General features: G+C 35.8%; 2 protein-coding genes across 2 annotated transcripts in view; both read left to right on the top strand.

The window, feature by feature from the left end:
* LOC149576612 (putative mitochondrial-processing peptidase subunit beta, mitochondrial) overlaps positions 1 to 16,259 on the top strand; it is a 48,357-nt gene that overhangs the window by 15,240 nt on the left and 16,858 nt on the right. The window lies entirely within an intron of this gene.
* On the top strand, positions 13,222 to 14,162 carry LOC149576613 (uncharacterized). The gene is made up of 2 exons (XM_089817330.1): positions 13,222 to 13,809; positions 13,947 to 14,162. The coding sequence occupies exons 1-2, from the start codon at positions 13,454 to 13,456 to the stop codon at positions 14,116 to 14,118; spliced, it is 528 nt and encodes a 175-aa protein (XP_089673456.1). The 5' UTR covers positions 13,222 to 13,453; the 3' UTR covers positions 14,119 to 14,162.

Raw genomic sequence — 16,259 nt, 5'->3', positions numbered from 1 at the left:
TGATGGAATTAAATTAGTAAAACTAAATTAAAATATATTATAATTTTAGATATATAGTCTATAGTTGATACATGATATTTATTAGTAATCTAATAATATTTAACATATTGAATCATTCATATTCTATTGAATAAATAATGTACTATATATATATATAATTGTATGGACATGCCTAGAATGCACCCAACACCTTCCCCTAAAATTATTGTACTCTGCAAACTCAATCCGCATACCCTAATCCGAACTTGATCCTGACTGGGCAACTTAGTCTTTATTTTAGTATCAAAGGTTATTTTTGCTCGGTAATTTTCTCCTACATCTGATTTCCTTGTAATATAGATGGATCTTGGACTATGTTCTAACACAGATCACAAACAAACATAAAACACCTAATCTAAAGAGGTTTTCAGCTTCCTAACCGTTTCTTTGTAAAGAGGGCAAAGAGACCGTTCAACATTTGTTTATCCACTACGCTTTTGCCTCCTATATTTGGAATTCTATTTTCAGGAGATTTAATATTCAATGGGTTTTAAATGTGGATATGCAACAATTCACACACAATTGGAAGTGTCCCTCAAAACACCTCCTCATAAGACAACTTTGGACATAAATCCTGCTACATGTTTGTTGGTGTTTGTTCATGAGAAACAAGAAGATGTTTATGGATTCTGAAAGTTCTGTTCATAATGTGGTGTCAATCTTCAAAAAACTTCTCCTTAAAAACATTGCGGTAAATAACTGAAAAATCCTAGCTGAGCCTCCCTCTCCTTCAGATTGTAAGCTGGTTAACAATTGGAAGTTTCCAGTATCCTTTCGTAAGTATGACAGCTCTAAGAAGATCACCAGAAGGAACACTGTTCGGAAACCCCGTCAAGCTGTTGAATTTTGACAATGCTGCTAGGTTGGCTGTTGCAGCTGGAAGTGGGATTAATTAGAAACTATAAGGGTGAACTTGTTGCCGCTTATGCTGGTAAATTGGGCAACTCCACAAGCAGTCAAGCCAAAGGTATGTCCTTATTATGGGGAATGAAAATTGGTCTTTCTATTGGCATAAGGCTCTTGTTAGGTTGGCTGTTGCAGCTGGAAGTGGGATTAATTAGAAATCATAAGGGCAAACTTGTTGCCGCTTATGCTGGTAATTTGGGCAACTCCACAAGCAGTCAAGCCAAAGGTCTGTCCTTATTATGGGGAATGAAAATTGGTCTTTCTATTGGCATTAAGGCTCTTGATATGGAAGGGGATTTCAAATTAATTGTTGAGGCCACTAGGAGAATTATGAAGGTAGGCTGGAGACTTGTGGAAATGCTTAAAGACATAAGAACTCTTCTTATTGGCTTGGGTGTTTCACTATTCAACATATCTATAGGGAGGGTAATGCTGTTGCTGACAACATAGCTTTGTTGGGATTGGAAAGCAAGCATCTTTGTTGTTGGAGGCAGATTCATGTTCGACCAAAGGCTATAAAATCCCTTATAGGAAAGAACAATCGAAGAAAGTTCTGAATGCAGGGCATTAAAATGATTTTTTGGACTCTTTCTTGGGTAGCTGCTGTTTGGGATGGCAATGGGGAGCGTTTTTGCACTTTTCAAATTTAAATTTTGGTATGACTTGTCATTCCCCTTACCTTTGTAGGAAGCCAACTAAGCGGTACTAGGCAGGTTCACATCATATGATGCCTAGTCACAAGGTATTGCGGTGGTGTTTTTTGGGCACGAGCATTCAACATGATAAGATTGTCAAAGTACAAGGGATTTATTCCAAAATTGGCCCATTAGTTTTGTATAGATTACCTTTGCAGGAAGCCAACTAAGCGGTACTAGGCAGGCCCACGTCGTATGATGCCTAGTCACGAGGTGTTTGGGTGGCTTTTGTTGGGAATGATCATGCAACATGATAAGATTGTTGAAGTCTAAGGGATTCATTCCAAATTTGGCCTTTTAGATTTGCACAGATCACAACCATGTTTGTTCATCATAATTTGTCACATCCCATATAGGAGAAAGGACCACGTACACATAACCCTTGACATCCTTGAGCTGGTGTTGAATGAGGGGTAGTAATTGCCATTGTTACTTCCATTTTCTGCCCATTATTTGACATTTGGAGCCTATTTTTGTAAATCAATGAAACAAAAAAAGCTTTGTAATGCTTCCGCGCAGACCTTGTGCTATGACTGCTACCCTTGTGCTATGACTTTGGCACTAGTTGCTTAGCGATTTTGAGTATTGGAGGGGATTGGGCCCATGTTGAAACTACCCTTGTGCTATGACTTTGGCACTAGTTGCTTAGCGATTTTGAGTATTGGAGGGGATTGGGCCCATGTTGAACTAGAGAAGTATGATGACTACAAGAATAACCCTATGGTGTGGCATAGCTCGAAGGGAGGGTGATTACTCCTTTCTTTGAGTAGATGGTTGGTTATGATGAAAGTCTTTTCCACTAGTTTGTTTCACCCTAGGCTGAGCAAAGAGTCACTATGGGTGGCATTACCTTTGAAATTAATGAAGATGTTATTGTTCAAGCTACGAGCTTGTTCACAGAGGGTTGAAAGTGGAAGAAAATGAGTCATGTTGTGGACGTGGCCAGCTTGAACCAATTTTTTTGTACCACTAAGAAGCCTATGAAACTTCGTGGGGATTTTAGCCATAATTCTAGGACTTTGTGAGTCAGGGCAGGACTTGCCGGGTCCGAGCCAGAGTCCACCTTTTTGAGACAAATGGCCATTCGGACCCGACAGAGTCTTGGCAGATTCCATGTAGTGTCTACTCCTAGTTTATCTTTTTTATGTTATATTGCCGAATTCTTTTAGGCCAACTTTTTTGGTTATGCGTTATGATTTAGTGATACTAGGTTACTTGATTTAATTGATGTTATTTCATACTTAGTTTATATATATTTGATGAGATACTTTATACTCGGATATTTAATTGTTCATGTTTATTCTTTTGATGATTATGATTTGTACGTTCGTATAGTGATTTCAGTTGTTTCATGATGATAGTTGGATGATTTATATACAATTTTTATGGCTATCTACTCCATACTTGCATGGGTATGGTGTACATGTATGTATTACTTTATGTTTGACATTTCTGATGTGGTTGAGAGAGGGAGTCGTAGTCACTTGCTAGTCGGGATCTACATGATGTACCGCATCTACCATTGCCTGTTTAGTTTAGATATATATGCATATGTACATGTTTAGCTTTTATGCAGATTGCAGGTACCGGGCATCGACTTCCTTGAATTGCTAGGATGAGCTTATTGTAGTATCTCAATGGTAAAGAGCGGAGATAGTTCTTGAGTCCAAATCCTAACCTTGAGCCAATTGTCCTCGAATATAGGACAAGTATCTGAGATATTTACCCTTCCAAATTCGTCAAGTAACGCCAATTCGAGATTTTGACCCTCGAATTTGAATTTGTACTTTGTTTTTTTAGATGGGTTTTCTTATATAGTTTGTGGGTCTGTTGTGATTTTCAGTTATAATTAAATCAAATAAAGATATTATTAAATGATTTAATTTAACGAAAAAATATTATATAGAAAAATCAAAATTTAATTATATTTAATTAATTGGAAAACTAATTAAATAGAAGAAATAAATTTAAAGATTTAATTAGAAGTCCAAATTTGGTGTAATTATATTTATTTAATTTAATAATAATCAATTTAGAAGTTCATTTAAATAATGAACTTTAAATATTATCATTAGTTAAATTAATAAATATAGTTTCTAATTATGTCTTATCATTAAATAAATGCAAGTGAGAATAATTTAAATAAACTTTCTTATAATTAAAACACAAAAAGTATGCACAAAGAATTAAAAAATTAAAATAATAAAAAGAAAGGCTTTGCATGTTCGTAAAACCAAAACCCCGAGAGGAGAAAATTCTTTATTAGGAGATTAGAGCTCATTTCTCCACACTAGTTTTGGAGGGCAAAATTTGGAATTGAGCAAAAAAATTGTTGAAAGTTTTAGAGGGTTTGGATTTGCATGCATTCATAGGCTGTCTCTGATTTTAGTTGTTGTTTTGAGGTAGGGTTTGAAAACTCATTGTAGAGTTTTATTGAAAGATTTATCTACTTTTTGTCTTCATGGGTGCTTGCATAATGCTTATAAATTTATTGTATTAATTTTTGGATAAAAAATTACGTTGTAGATTTTGAAAAGGATAACTTATTAATCAAAAAAATGTGTCTGAAGAAAGTTGTAGAAAAATATTACAACTGTATTCTTTTAAAACCTTTCTAATTCAATTATAAAAAAATTGAAGAAAACAACTTGAACAGCTAGAGTGTGAACTTTAAATTTGTCATGTGATTATCATGATTTTTCTCAATAAAGATAAATATTGTTCTATCTAAAATAATTTAATTGCAAAATTTATTGGAAAAACACGAGATTAATTGAGAGGAAAGCATGTTGTAGCTAAACTTATACATGCATGTGAAAATAATTATACTAAATATAAAAAACTAAGTATATTATGGTTACATGATTGGAGAGGTCAAAGGCATGCAAAAATACTAATTGTATGTTTATTTTAATTTTATAAAATTATAATTTAATTTTTGGATTTATTTATTAAAAAAAACCAAACTTATTTTAATGATTAATTATTGATTTCGGAAATTAAAACAAAATTATTAAAATAAATAAATTATTAATTAAAAAATTAATGTTTATTTATTTTAAAAATTAAATAAATAAATACTACTTATTTTCTTTTTAGTGGGTTTTTAATAAATTCTTTTAAAAAACTTGAGTGGTTTATAACTTGCTATATATATATATTAATGCAAATGGAGTTAATAAATAAATATATTTGTGATGTAACTATATTTTGAGAAGAGTTATAGTTAACTTTATAATCATCTAGTTATGAATATTTAAATATTATGAGAGAAATTGTAAATAGTTTAATTATAATTATAATTTCAAATTTGAGTTATACCGAGTTACATTATGAATTAAAGGAAAGCAAATATTAATATTAGACTTAAATAGGAGTCAAATGAATATTTTAGAAATGAAATTGATATTAAGATTAAAATCTAATAATATACATTTATGTTATTAGTTAAGTTATTCATGATTTAAGATTACTTAAATTAATAATATGATAATATTGCATGATTAATAACCTTTATCCAACTGTGGTACAATTATGAAATGTAAACCTGAATTTGACACAAATCAATTTTTATGGAATTATATTTAAAAAAAGGACTAAATAACTATGTCAAGTTTTATTTTGTGGCGGGTTTGGGGGAAACCGGGTAGTTTGACTAGATAGGCATGTGTATTAGAGGCTTGGGAAGTGGTTGTTTTTGTTATGTTTTTATGTGTTGTTGTTCAGTCCTGATTATTTCATTCTCAACCAGTGTACCATATCCACGTATTTGTGTGATGAGATCGAGTTCTTTTTTGTAAGCTAATGTATTGTGATTTTCTTGGTGTAACCTTTGAGGTTTTTGAGCAGTTATCTTTTGGTGCTTTCCAGTTGCTTGTATAGGATTGAGGTGAATATTGTGATTTATCTATTGGTGCTTTCCAATTGTTTGTATAGGACTGAAGTGGATATTGTGATTTATCTATTGGTGCTTTCCATTTGCTTGTATAGGATTGAGGTGAATATTGTGATTTTATGAAATATACTTTTTAAGAGCTGAGGGTAGGTTATCTATGTGTATACTGCGAAGTGGCTTGCAATGGAGGCTAGAGCCCTAAAGAGGCTGCCTGGGTAATCCATTGTAAGTTGTATTAATAAGTGATAACATTTCATTAATGAGGTTAAAATAAATTAACAAGAGTTAGTGTATTACCTTTCCCATCCCTCGAGTGCTAGTACAGGCTAGGATGGGAATAGAGAAGATGCTTGGTTGCGACCTTACCTCATTAGTATGCTTTGTCTGTATGAAAGGATATTGATGCCACATAGAGTCACTAGGGGGCCGGAGTCCAAAGAGGCTGCTAGGGTAACCTTAGAGTTGGCTCATGTGATGACACTTGCCCACATGCGTAGTAGGTTTCCTACGTGTCTTTGTTGCCTTTGGGATTAGAAATTACTTGTGTACGTGGTACCTTTGAGATAGATTGCTATCAGGATTCCTTGACCCAGATTCTTGTTTGACTTTTGGATTGTTATCCATTTGGGACTTGAGATAATCTTCTCAACATGGTGGGAGTGGACTGTTTAGGTTCTACGAGGTCGGGTTGTAGTGTTTCTTATACTATTGAGATCCGATAGTTGGATGCCGTTGCTGGATGTACTTGTGCAGTTGTTCTATTCCTTTGATCTTGCGATTATGTTCTATGGTAGTATTCTGATTAATTGTACTTTGATTATTTGAGATTTAATGAGATGTACCTTATCATGTTGTATATTCTTTTAGCATTTCATACCTTGTGACTTGTACAGAGGATGATTATTCATTTTGGTTATGACATGTGGCATCTTATGTACACATATATATAATATTTCATTTGATTCGTACTTATGGTTATCCTATGATGTGGACTTTGTTATGTATTAGATTTAATCTTAAATAAACTTATGTATGTGATACAATGTCATGGAACCCTTGAGAGATGTAGCTCTTATTTTATTGCTTATGTATGTGAGTTATTGCTTCTGCTATGTTATCTCTTGTTATTATAATCTTTCAAAAAAAATGTTTAGCAAACTTAGTGACTTAACAGGTTAATTTCTTTTGGATTCTCTGGTGGGGTGTTACATTCCATTTGGACTTGCTGACTCACCGAATCCCAAGCTTAGGAATCTCGGCGGTGGCTGAAGCCATAAAATGGAAAAATAAAATAAAAAATAAAAGGTTTAGTGAATTTTTTTGTTATTTATAACATCTATTTGACCTTAAAAGGTCATTCCATCCTTCACTAATGCTTGTGATAGAGAGAAAAGAGTTAGAGAAGAGTATTGGGGTTTTGAGAGAGAAATCAGGAAATTGGTTAGCTCTCCTATAAGCATTTAGAGGAGCTAAAGAAAGCATTTGGAGGAGGCTTCTACATTGTTACTCGCTTTTCCATTGTTTGTGCAAATTTGAAGAGGTAAGTAATGTTGGTATACAGATTTGTCCTTTAATAGAAAGAAATAACTAAGAACTACTCCCAAATTTGCAAGACAAATACAAGTTTCCAACAGTTGAGGAATTTTAACTTATTTGATTACTCTCTAAATTTTTGTAAGGTTCAACTTCCTTATTAGATGTTCAATCAAAACTTCCTTCTAAATGGGGTTACTTTTAACCAGAAAGTAATAGGCTTCCCATCTATTCTTGGATAGAGATAATCGGAAAACAACAATTAAACATTCAAGAAAGAATAAAACAGAGAGAACACACAATTTCTCTATCAATCGCTTCTCAGAAAGACACATAGAACAAAAATTTGTTTTAACATATCTACCATATATCATCCAACATCAGAAAGAGATTTCAATAGTTCGATATCAATTCAATACTAAATCAACAACGAACCAATCCAAAGCACACAATCTTTGAATAATTAGATCTTTTTCATTTCAAAAAGAACATTCCTGTTTAAGTATAATGTTGGAAAATTTAGAAAAGCATTTACGTAACTATTAAAACTTAGATTTAAGTTCACAATATGATATCCATCAAAATCAGCCAACCTTTAACACTATTGAGTTTCAGACTTAAATAGAAAGCTATTCGAGAATCTCCCTTAAAACTCGATTCTGGAACAGTGAAAAGTAGTTATGAAAAGCAACTTAAGGGTACGTAGAGCCAGAAATTAACTTTTTAAAATAGAAACCAAATGTCTTAAATGCATTTGAAAGATAAAACTTAATCATTCACTGGTTGGTCAAGCGATTCTTCTTCCTCCTCATCTTTAGCATCAACCTGTCCACATGTTAGATTCCATGTCCTAAACGCGTTCATGAACTCGGTCATGGCAGTTGTATTCGGGCTCTTGATGCTCTGTAGTCAGTTTTTCCAAACGTCTCTATCCAGCCTCATCTTATTCATAGTATCCAAATAACTAGGAAGTCACAGGGTGCACATGCTTGACATTATCTTGCTCTTAGCCACCTTGGAGAAGTCAAATGATGTGAGATCAATTTTATCTTTCATAGAGTTCATGCGTTCTTCATATTGTTTGATCATGATCTCCACATTGAAACCTTCTTCTTTAAGAGGAGTGGAAAAGGCTGAGCCAATTGACTAGAAGTCTCTGTTTACATTTTCAAGCAATGTTTTGAATTTTTTTTCACATGACTGCATCTTAGAAATAACAGAATTGTAATTAGATATCCTCCAGGCTATGTTCTTTCTTAAAACCTAAATTAACCTTGCGTCCATGTGCTACAGTGAGTTTTCCTTCAAAAACTTTTTTGGCCCATAATCTTCTACCTCTACCAATTGAGTTACCATAGCTGAGAATCTTTCAACTTTGCCCTCCCAAACTGTTGACTGAATGCAGGATTCATCAAGTGCGGCCCCGCCCAGAGAAAAAATCTCATGCAGATTTCGCATGAGTTTAGCAACCTAATTTGTCACTAGGCCAATCCAACTAAATATAGCTACCACCATCATCTTTCCCTTTTTCAAGTCACCCAACAATTGTTGGTTTTCAGGGGCACTAGAATCAAAGGTAAGCCGCAGATGATCACTAGGAACTGAACTCTGACCTTTCAGTGAATTTATGTATTCGGCCATTGCATTTATCTCGGCTTTCAGTTTCTTCTTTTCAATCCCATCTTTCTGCGACTGTAGCACAATTTTTTTGGTAGATGCTTCCACCCCATGTTACTTTATTCCATGGTTCACCACCCCCAAATATGTGCATGTGATTTCAAAATTGTTTAGATCCCATTCATCAGCTCCCTCTTTCTGATTGTAGGTAGCCACTTAAGCTATACTCCTCCCTGTTGCACTATCAAAAGTTATTATGGCTATGCTTTTAGTCCTTTTAGGTTTTGGGGCCCGGTTGGTATACATGCTCACAATGTCATCAACAGGAAAGGAAACAGGAACTAAACTCTTCCTATTTATTGAAGCTACGAACCAGTTAGGAGTAGTAGCATCCTTTTGCGATTCAATACCTTTTTTAGGGGTGTTTACAACTTGTATCCTTAGAGGGGATGGACCCACTATCATCTGGACTCTTTGGCTGTTGTCGATAAGTTCACCACCTAGGTCTTTATCTAGTTCGCCATCTATTTGGATCACCTGGTGAAGTTTTATTGGTACTAACATTTTGGTTTTCTTGTTAGAACGAGCTTTCTGTACAAGAGGCGAATTATGGATCTTCCTTTTAGAAATCCTTTGCGACCTTCTGTTACCTGCAATTGTAAGACCAACATTAGAAACAGGGTCAATTTGGTCACTAGTATGTGTGTTCTTTTTCATTCTCAAGAATTCGTCTTTTCAATCACATTTGTTTTTCTTTCAAGAATATTACTCTTGTTTGGAGTTCCAATCTTTGGCAACTATGTTATAAACTATGAGTTCAATTTCTTGGGGGGCTAGGGTATCGGCTTTGTCTTCTTCTATGTTTGTGATATCTATACCTAGTTTCAATTGAAATAGGTGACTTGTGCAACAGTGAACCTTGATGACTCTCTTCTTCTCACTTCCAAGTCATTTGCACAATCCTCCCAAAAATCTTCAACATTAGGGACATGTACAATCTTTGCATGAGTATCAAGTAGACTACGAATAATTCTTTTGCTGTCGAATTCTAGTCTAGCCTGGTAGAAGCCAAAATCAAGCTTAACTAAGTCAAAGCTTATACACGTTGCATCTTCCATGCTTCCGCATGTCAATTTGCAAAATAATATCATAAGCTTCTTCAGCCGAGGATTTGTTTATCACAGCAATTAATTGCTGAGCTACCTCTGCCAGGACAAAGCAATCAAGAGCGAACCTGGGAAGACGTATAGGCTCTTCATCAAAACCCCCTACCTTCAAATAAGTGAATTTAGGGAATTAAATGTACAGGCTACCAAAAGATTGAATGAGTTTTTGAGACCGGGGGGACAATCTATGGTGCAAGGGCTTTTTCAATTCAAAACACAACTTTCCAGAAAAGACATCATGGACCCTCCTGAGGTCTTCCAAAGCTTTATCCTTATGCAACATGTGGCAATAATTATATGTGGTAATGTTCTCAGTCCAAGGTTCATGTGGTAAATGTTGTAAATCCTGAGTGCTAGCTAGCATATACATCAAATAAGATGACATAAAAAAAATTGTTTTTCAAATTTAGAGCACCCTTCAGCGGATTTCTGAGAGAGCCAACTATTAATTCAGCTTAGTCTAGGAATTGTGAGCCTTTTAACACAATTTGAATATAGAAATACATCCATTCTTCAAAGATGGAGACACTGGAAGACCCACAAATTCTATACAGTAGAACCATTATGACTTGAACTTGAGTGGTCATTTGGCTTTTCTTCAAGGTTTAGGGTAACCTAGAACCACCTTTGTAGAAAGACTCAGTCCAACTCTTTGCTGTGGTGTTCCTATAGACATTTGCTTGTTCTGAAAATCTAGCTGCGGACAATCAGGAGTCAGGACAGCTAATTGCTGCTCTTCCAGGTGAAATAATCTGGACACTCAACAACACGCTTCTATCCTTCTTCAATATATCTTCCCAGGCACATTATACATATGAATGCACTCTTGAATTAGCTCTGGACAAGGGTAGGCTGGTGGGAAAGTGGAGGCCATGAGGAGGTTAGTATCCAACACTTTAGTGGAAGAAGGTTTCGCAAGTCTCTTACACAATCTCTCTGCAACACCCCCTAAATCAACCCCTAATAGGTCTGTGTCAGATACTATAGGTGATTTACATTGCAAACTACGAGTATACCCGAATAAGTGCAATGTAGACTTCATGATTTAGGAACTTTACTCGTATTTGAAAACAAAGAAACAACCATAAATATGCTTCGCTTAACAGGCGGGAGAAAACTAACTAGAGAGTAGAAGGGTTACTTGAAGAGCAACGATCGTTACAAATATGGAAGAAGGCTTGCTCTCTCTGATTTTTTTGCGACTGATTATTTCAGACAAGAAAATAAACTTTATGCTTTTTTAAAGGTAAAGCCTTCTTTATATGCATCTTGAAAATAGGGAATGGTCATTAATTACGTGGAGGATAGAATTAATTTCGGCATGCCGCGAGTGTAGGGTGACGAGACAAATCAGTGACTGATATTAAACGTAAAACAAGTACTTTAAATGATTAATGCCCTTTGCATGTGCCAAATCCTTATTTCCGCACTCCCAAATCAAGTTTCTGACGTGATCATTTATGATGACTTTACTTCAACCATTAATTACTTGCACTTACCCTAAATCATGACATCACCTACGATTGTGTTAGACTTGACAAGGCATCCAACTGTTGTATGTCCTTCACACGTGTATCCACGACATGTTGATTGGGCCCACCAAGAAACCTTGTCTTTGAGACATTGGAAGACCCACAAATTCTATGCAGTAGAACCATCATGTCTTGAACTTGACTGGTCATTTGGCTTTTCTTCAAGGTTTTGGGTAACCTAGAACCACCTTTGTAGAAATACTCAGTCCAACTCTTTGCTGTGGTGTTCCTATAGACATTTGCTTGTTCTGAAAATCTAGCCGTAGACAAGGCAGGAGTTAGGTCAGCAAATTGCTGCTCTTCTAGGTGAAATAATCTGGACACCGTTTCTCTATTGACACTCAACAACACGCTTCTATCCTTCTTCAATATATTCCCTCAGACACATTATACATATGAATGCACTCTTGAATTAGCTCTGGACAAGGGTAGGTTGGTGGGAAAGTGGAGGCCATGAGGAGGTTAGTATCCAACACTTTAGTGGAAGAAGGTTTCGCAAGTCTCTTATACAATCTCTCTGCAACACACCCTAAATCAACCCCTAATAGGTTTGTGTCAGATACTATAGGTGATTTACATTGCAAACTACGAGTATACCCGAATAAGTGCAATGTAGACTTCATGATTTAGAAACTTTACTCATATTTGAAAACAAAGAAACAACCATAAATATGCTTTGCTTAACAGGTGGGAGAAAAATAACTAGAGAGCAGAAGGGTTACTTGAAGAGCAACGATCGTTACAAATATGGAAGAAGGCTTGCTCTCTCCGATTTTTTTGCGACTAATTATTTCAGACAAGAAAATAAACTTTATGCTTTTTTACAAGGAAAGCCTTCTTTATATGCATCTTGAAAATAGGGAATGGTCATTAATTATGTGGAGGACAGAATTAATTTTGGCATGCTGTAAGGGTAGGGTGATGGGACAAATTAGTGACTGACATTAAACGGGAAACAAGTACATCAAATGAAAAATGCCCTTTGCATGTGCCAAATTCTTATTTCCGCACTCCCAAATCAAGTTTCTGACGTGATCATTTATGATGACTTTACTTCAACCATTAATTACTTGCACTTACCCTAAATCATGACATCACGCACGATCGTGTCAAACTTGACAAGGCATCCAATTGTTGTATGTCCTTCACACGTGTATCCACGACATGTTGATTGGGCCCACCAAGAAACCTTGTCTTTGAGAATTGGATTAAGTGTTGAACTCGTGAACTAGTTCAATTGGTACAAAGGGTTCAAGGCAGCTTCGTGCTATCTGAACTTGGGACAAGGAGTACAAAAGGTTCAAGGGGTACAAGAAGTTTACATTTTATACCAATAAACTTTCGAACTTTTTGTAAGATGGTTTCGGGGTAATCACTCTTGATCAAGGCTTTCTAAAGGAAAGACTTGGTCAACAATTAGCTTGAGGGAAGGATGAGTTGAAAGAATGAGGTTGCTGAATGATCGATGAAAATGTTATCATACCTCAAAGTACATTTGACTCTTGACAGAACCAATGGTTCAACAAAAACATTTGAAAACAAGAGTGAACCAAAAATAAAGAATAAATATGGCGACTATGAAAAATCACAAACTAACAAGCAACAAGTTGCATTTCTTTGTGTTGTTTTGTAAATTGTCTTACATTCATACTTTTTACTTTCCATTTTGTTTACATTTGTTTTAGCCTATACTTCTACTTCTAGTATCTACTATTTAGATTTATTCTAATTTATCTTGGTGACAAACTTGATAAGTAAGAACTAAGAAGGCCCTAAAGTTTAAAAATTTGATTTGATTCTAATTTTTTTCTATTATAATATATTCATATTGCAGCAGCAGCCACATGACATCAAGCCTCAGGGTGAGCCTTGTGGAAGTGGAACTAGGCCTGCATATAACCCTAATGTAGACCCAGCTGTAGTGGCAAGGGATAAGGGTTGGAAACATGCCATCCTGGGTCACAAAAAAGGAGTTGCTACATGTCGCAATTGCGGTGTAACATATAACAAGGGAGGCATAAATAGATTGAAGTATCACCTGACTCATATACCTAGGCATGATGCTAAAAAATGCAAAGTACCCTAGGATGTTATGTGAGAGATGCAAGCTCTTCTAGAGGGAAAAATGGATTGAAAAAGAAGCAACAAGAAGAAGTGGTAAATCTAGCTCAAGAGGGATCTTCTAGTTTTCGCAATCCATCATCTCTTACTCCACCTACTACTGCTACTTCTTCTACTAGTGTGACCATTGGGCCTCACATTCATAAGGAAAGATTGACACTTGATTCCATCTTTGGTCCACACACAGCTCTAGGTGCACAACCATCGCTTGAGAGCATGGGTTGGAACAAGGAGAAGCATGATAATGCGAAATTGGCTCTTGGAGACATCTTCATCTACAACAACATTTCATTCAATGCAACAAGGTACTTATTTATTTAATTTATGTCTGTCTTATCTTGCTTTCAAGAGAGAATAATATGCTTATTTTTTTTATTTTAATTTGTTTTCAAATTTAATAGTACTATACTAATTTGTTTAAATTTTATTTAATTTGTTTTAGGTCCCCTTATTGGCAAATTGCAATAGATGTTGTTACTGTTTGTGGTCTAGGGTTCAAAGCCCCTAATGTTGATGAGCTAGGAGGCCCTATTTTGACCAAAAGGTGGCTGATGTACAAGGTGCGATTCAGGATCAGTGTAAGGTGTGGAAGACGAAGGGTTGCACCATCATGATTGATGGTTGGACTAATAGAAGGAGTAGAACACTCCTCTTTCTTGTCTCCTCATCAGGTATTATACTTGAAATTTAGAAACTTGATAAAGTGATTAAGTTTTTTAAATTATGAATTTATGAATCATGATTGATCATTGATCATTATACTAAATTGATAAAGTCAAAGTTATTGAATTGATTTAAAATTCTCTTGCTTCAAATGCATGGTGGGAGATGTTTGGCACTAAGATGCCAAATTTACAGAAGATTGTGATTCGCATCTGGAGCCAGCCATTTAGTGCATCAGGATGCAAACACAATTGGAGTCTATGTGAGCATATATGCTCGAAGAAGCACAATAGGTTGACAATGCAAAAATTGAATGACCATCTTTGTTCACTACAACCTTTGCCTTCACCATAGACAGATCTAGGGCACTGATACATCACTGATTGTATTAGAGACAGTTGATCCACATGCAGAGTGGAACACAAAGATTGTTTATTTTGTCTTCAATGATGAAGATGCGGAGTGGGTTGATTAGGTGGATCGGGAGGCTGAGACAGTAGCGATGGTAGTCGAGGAGGCTAGAGTGCGAGGAGATCGAGTGCAGGACCCTGAGGCTTGGAGTGATGGATCTGAGTTTGATGATGAGGATTATGTGGGTGAGGATGAGGATGCCTCTGAGATTCAACCTCATAGGGAGAGAGGATGAGTCTAGAGTCTTTCATGACTTATCTTAGGGGTACTTGTAGGAGGACATAGGCTACTATGAGCCTTAGTTACTCTCAAGATATTATTTTGATATATGTTTCAAACTTTTGATTCCATGGATTTTATAATCCATGAATACTGTAGACATTTGACACTGCACTGACCTTATGTTTATAACTTTATATTATGTTATTCAATGTTTTTCTTTCAGAATTTTACTTTTATACTTATGTGATCTATGCAAAAATTGTGTATGTGTATTAAGTAGCTTCTATTTATCTCAATTATTGTGTATTTGATGTTAATTGACTAAAAGATGCATGAAAAAATCTTTAAATCCTTAAAAATCTTTGAATTTCATGGGTTTTTCGATTTTTCGAGTCCTTGTCGAGTCCGGGTCCGAGTCCAAGTCCGAGCCCAATTTTGACTTTTTGAGTCAGAGGCGAGTTTGCCCAAATTTGACTTTCTAAGTCAAAGGCGAGTTCAAGTCACGTAACTATGATTTTAGCAGAGAAGAGGTACCACCTCCTTATGACAAGGTGTGTACTTTGATCATGAATATTTTCACTTTGTAGGGTAGGTTCTGTGTTTATTACTAGTACCATATGCCTTTCCTCAATTGCCTCTATAACCACAACTTGATTTTCATTCCTTTCTATTTATTGCATTTGTTGGAGTCTACGGTTAAGGATGTCATTGAATCAAAAAAGCAGTGATTGTTTTGACCATCCTTCATCGAGGGCTCATGTTTAGACTTTTATCATTATAATCTCGCTTTGTGCCCTCCCCGTCAAATTATTGTTCAAGACGTCTCTCCTTCCCCATCCCCACCCCCTAGTAGCATAATGGATATCTTTGATTCCAGCAAGAAGAAATGCATCAAAGGGCCTAAAACCCTTTGGGACTACCGAGACAATTCCCCTAATTCTAAGTCCCATGTGAAGCCGAATGAGAAAAAGAGAAGCGACTCACCTATCCAATTGAAAGCCAACAGCACTAAAAAGATTAAGTTTAATATTCAGCACATTGACTTGGACGTGGAAATTACTGAAACAATACCCCCTACTGCTCCACTAGGCTTCCCACCAAACCCCCAGGGAAGGGTAAGAAAATGAATGATTTTTTTGATGAGGAAGAGTCTAGTGAGTCTAAGAGTCATGAAGATAACACCCAGAGCAAGTTGGCTGATAGCATTTCTTCTCATGTCTCTGAGAGCCTCAAGATGGAATCCTTGTACCTCGCATAGAATGCTGAGAAAGGTAGTAAAGCCAGTTCCCCAATTAATGCCATCTCCCCGGTTGACACCAATGGCATACCCATGGATGAGAAGAATGTTGTGAGTGAAAAATGTAGCAACTGTGGGTCTGCTTGGAAGGAAACTGGTAATATCAAGAATGATAATAAGAATTTGGAGAACAGGTTCCTGGAGCTGTCCATGTTCACGCTC

Source organism: Cupressus sempervirens, chromosome 1, assembly GCF_028749045.1.
Source record: "Cupressus sempervirens isolate cs-2001-9-10 chromosome 1, ASM2874904v1, whole genome shotgun sequence".
NCBI classification, from domain to species: Eukaryota; Viridiplantae; Streptophyta; class Pinopsida; order Cupressales; family Cupressaceae; genus Cupressus; species Cupressus sempervirens.
The sequence above is the reverse complement of the archived record's forward strand: the minus strand, read 5'-3'. Positions and strand labels throughout refer to the sequence as shown.

What these genes read in the sequence shown, in the direction of transcription:
- LOC149576613 (XM_089817330.1), top strand. Translation starts at nt 13,454, where the DNA reads ATGCAAAGTACCCTAGGATGTTATGTGAGAGATGCAAGCTCTTCTAGA. An exon ending in ATTTCATTCAATGCAACAAG is followed by an intron (nt 13,810 to 13,946) that starts GTACTTATTTAT and finishes AATTTGTTTTAG; the next exon opens with GTCCCCTTATTGGCAAATTG.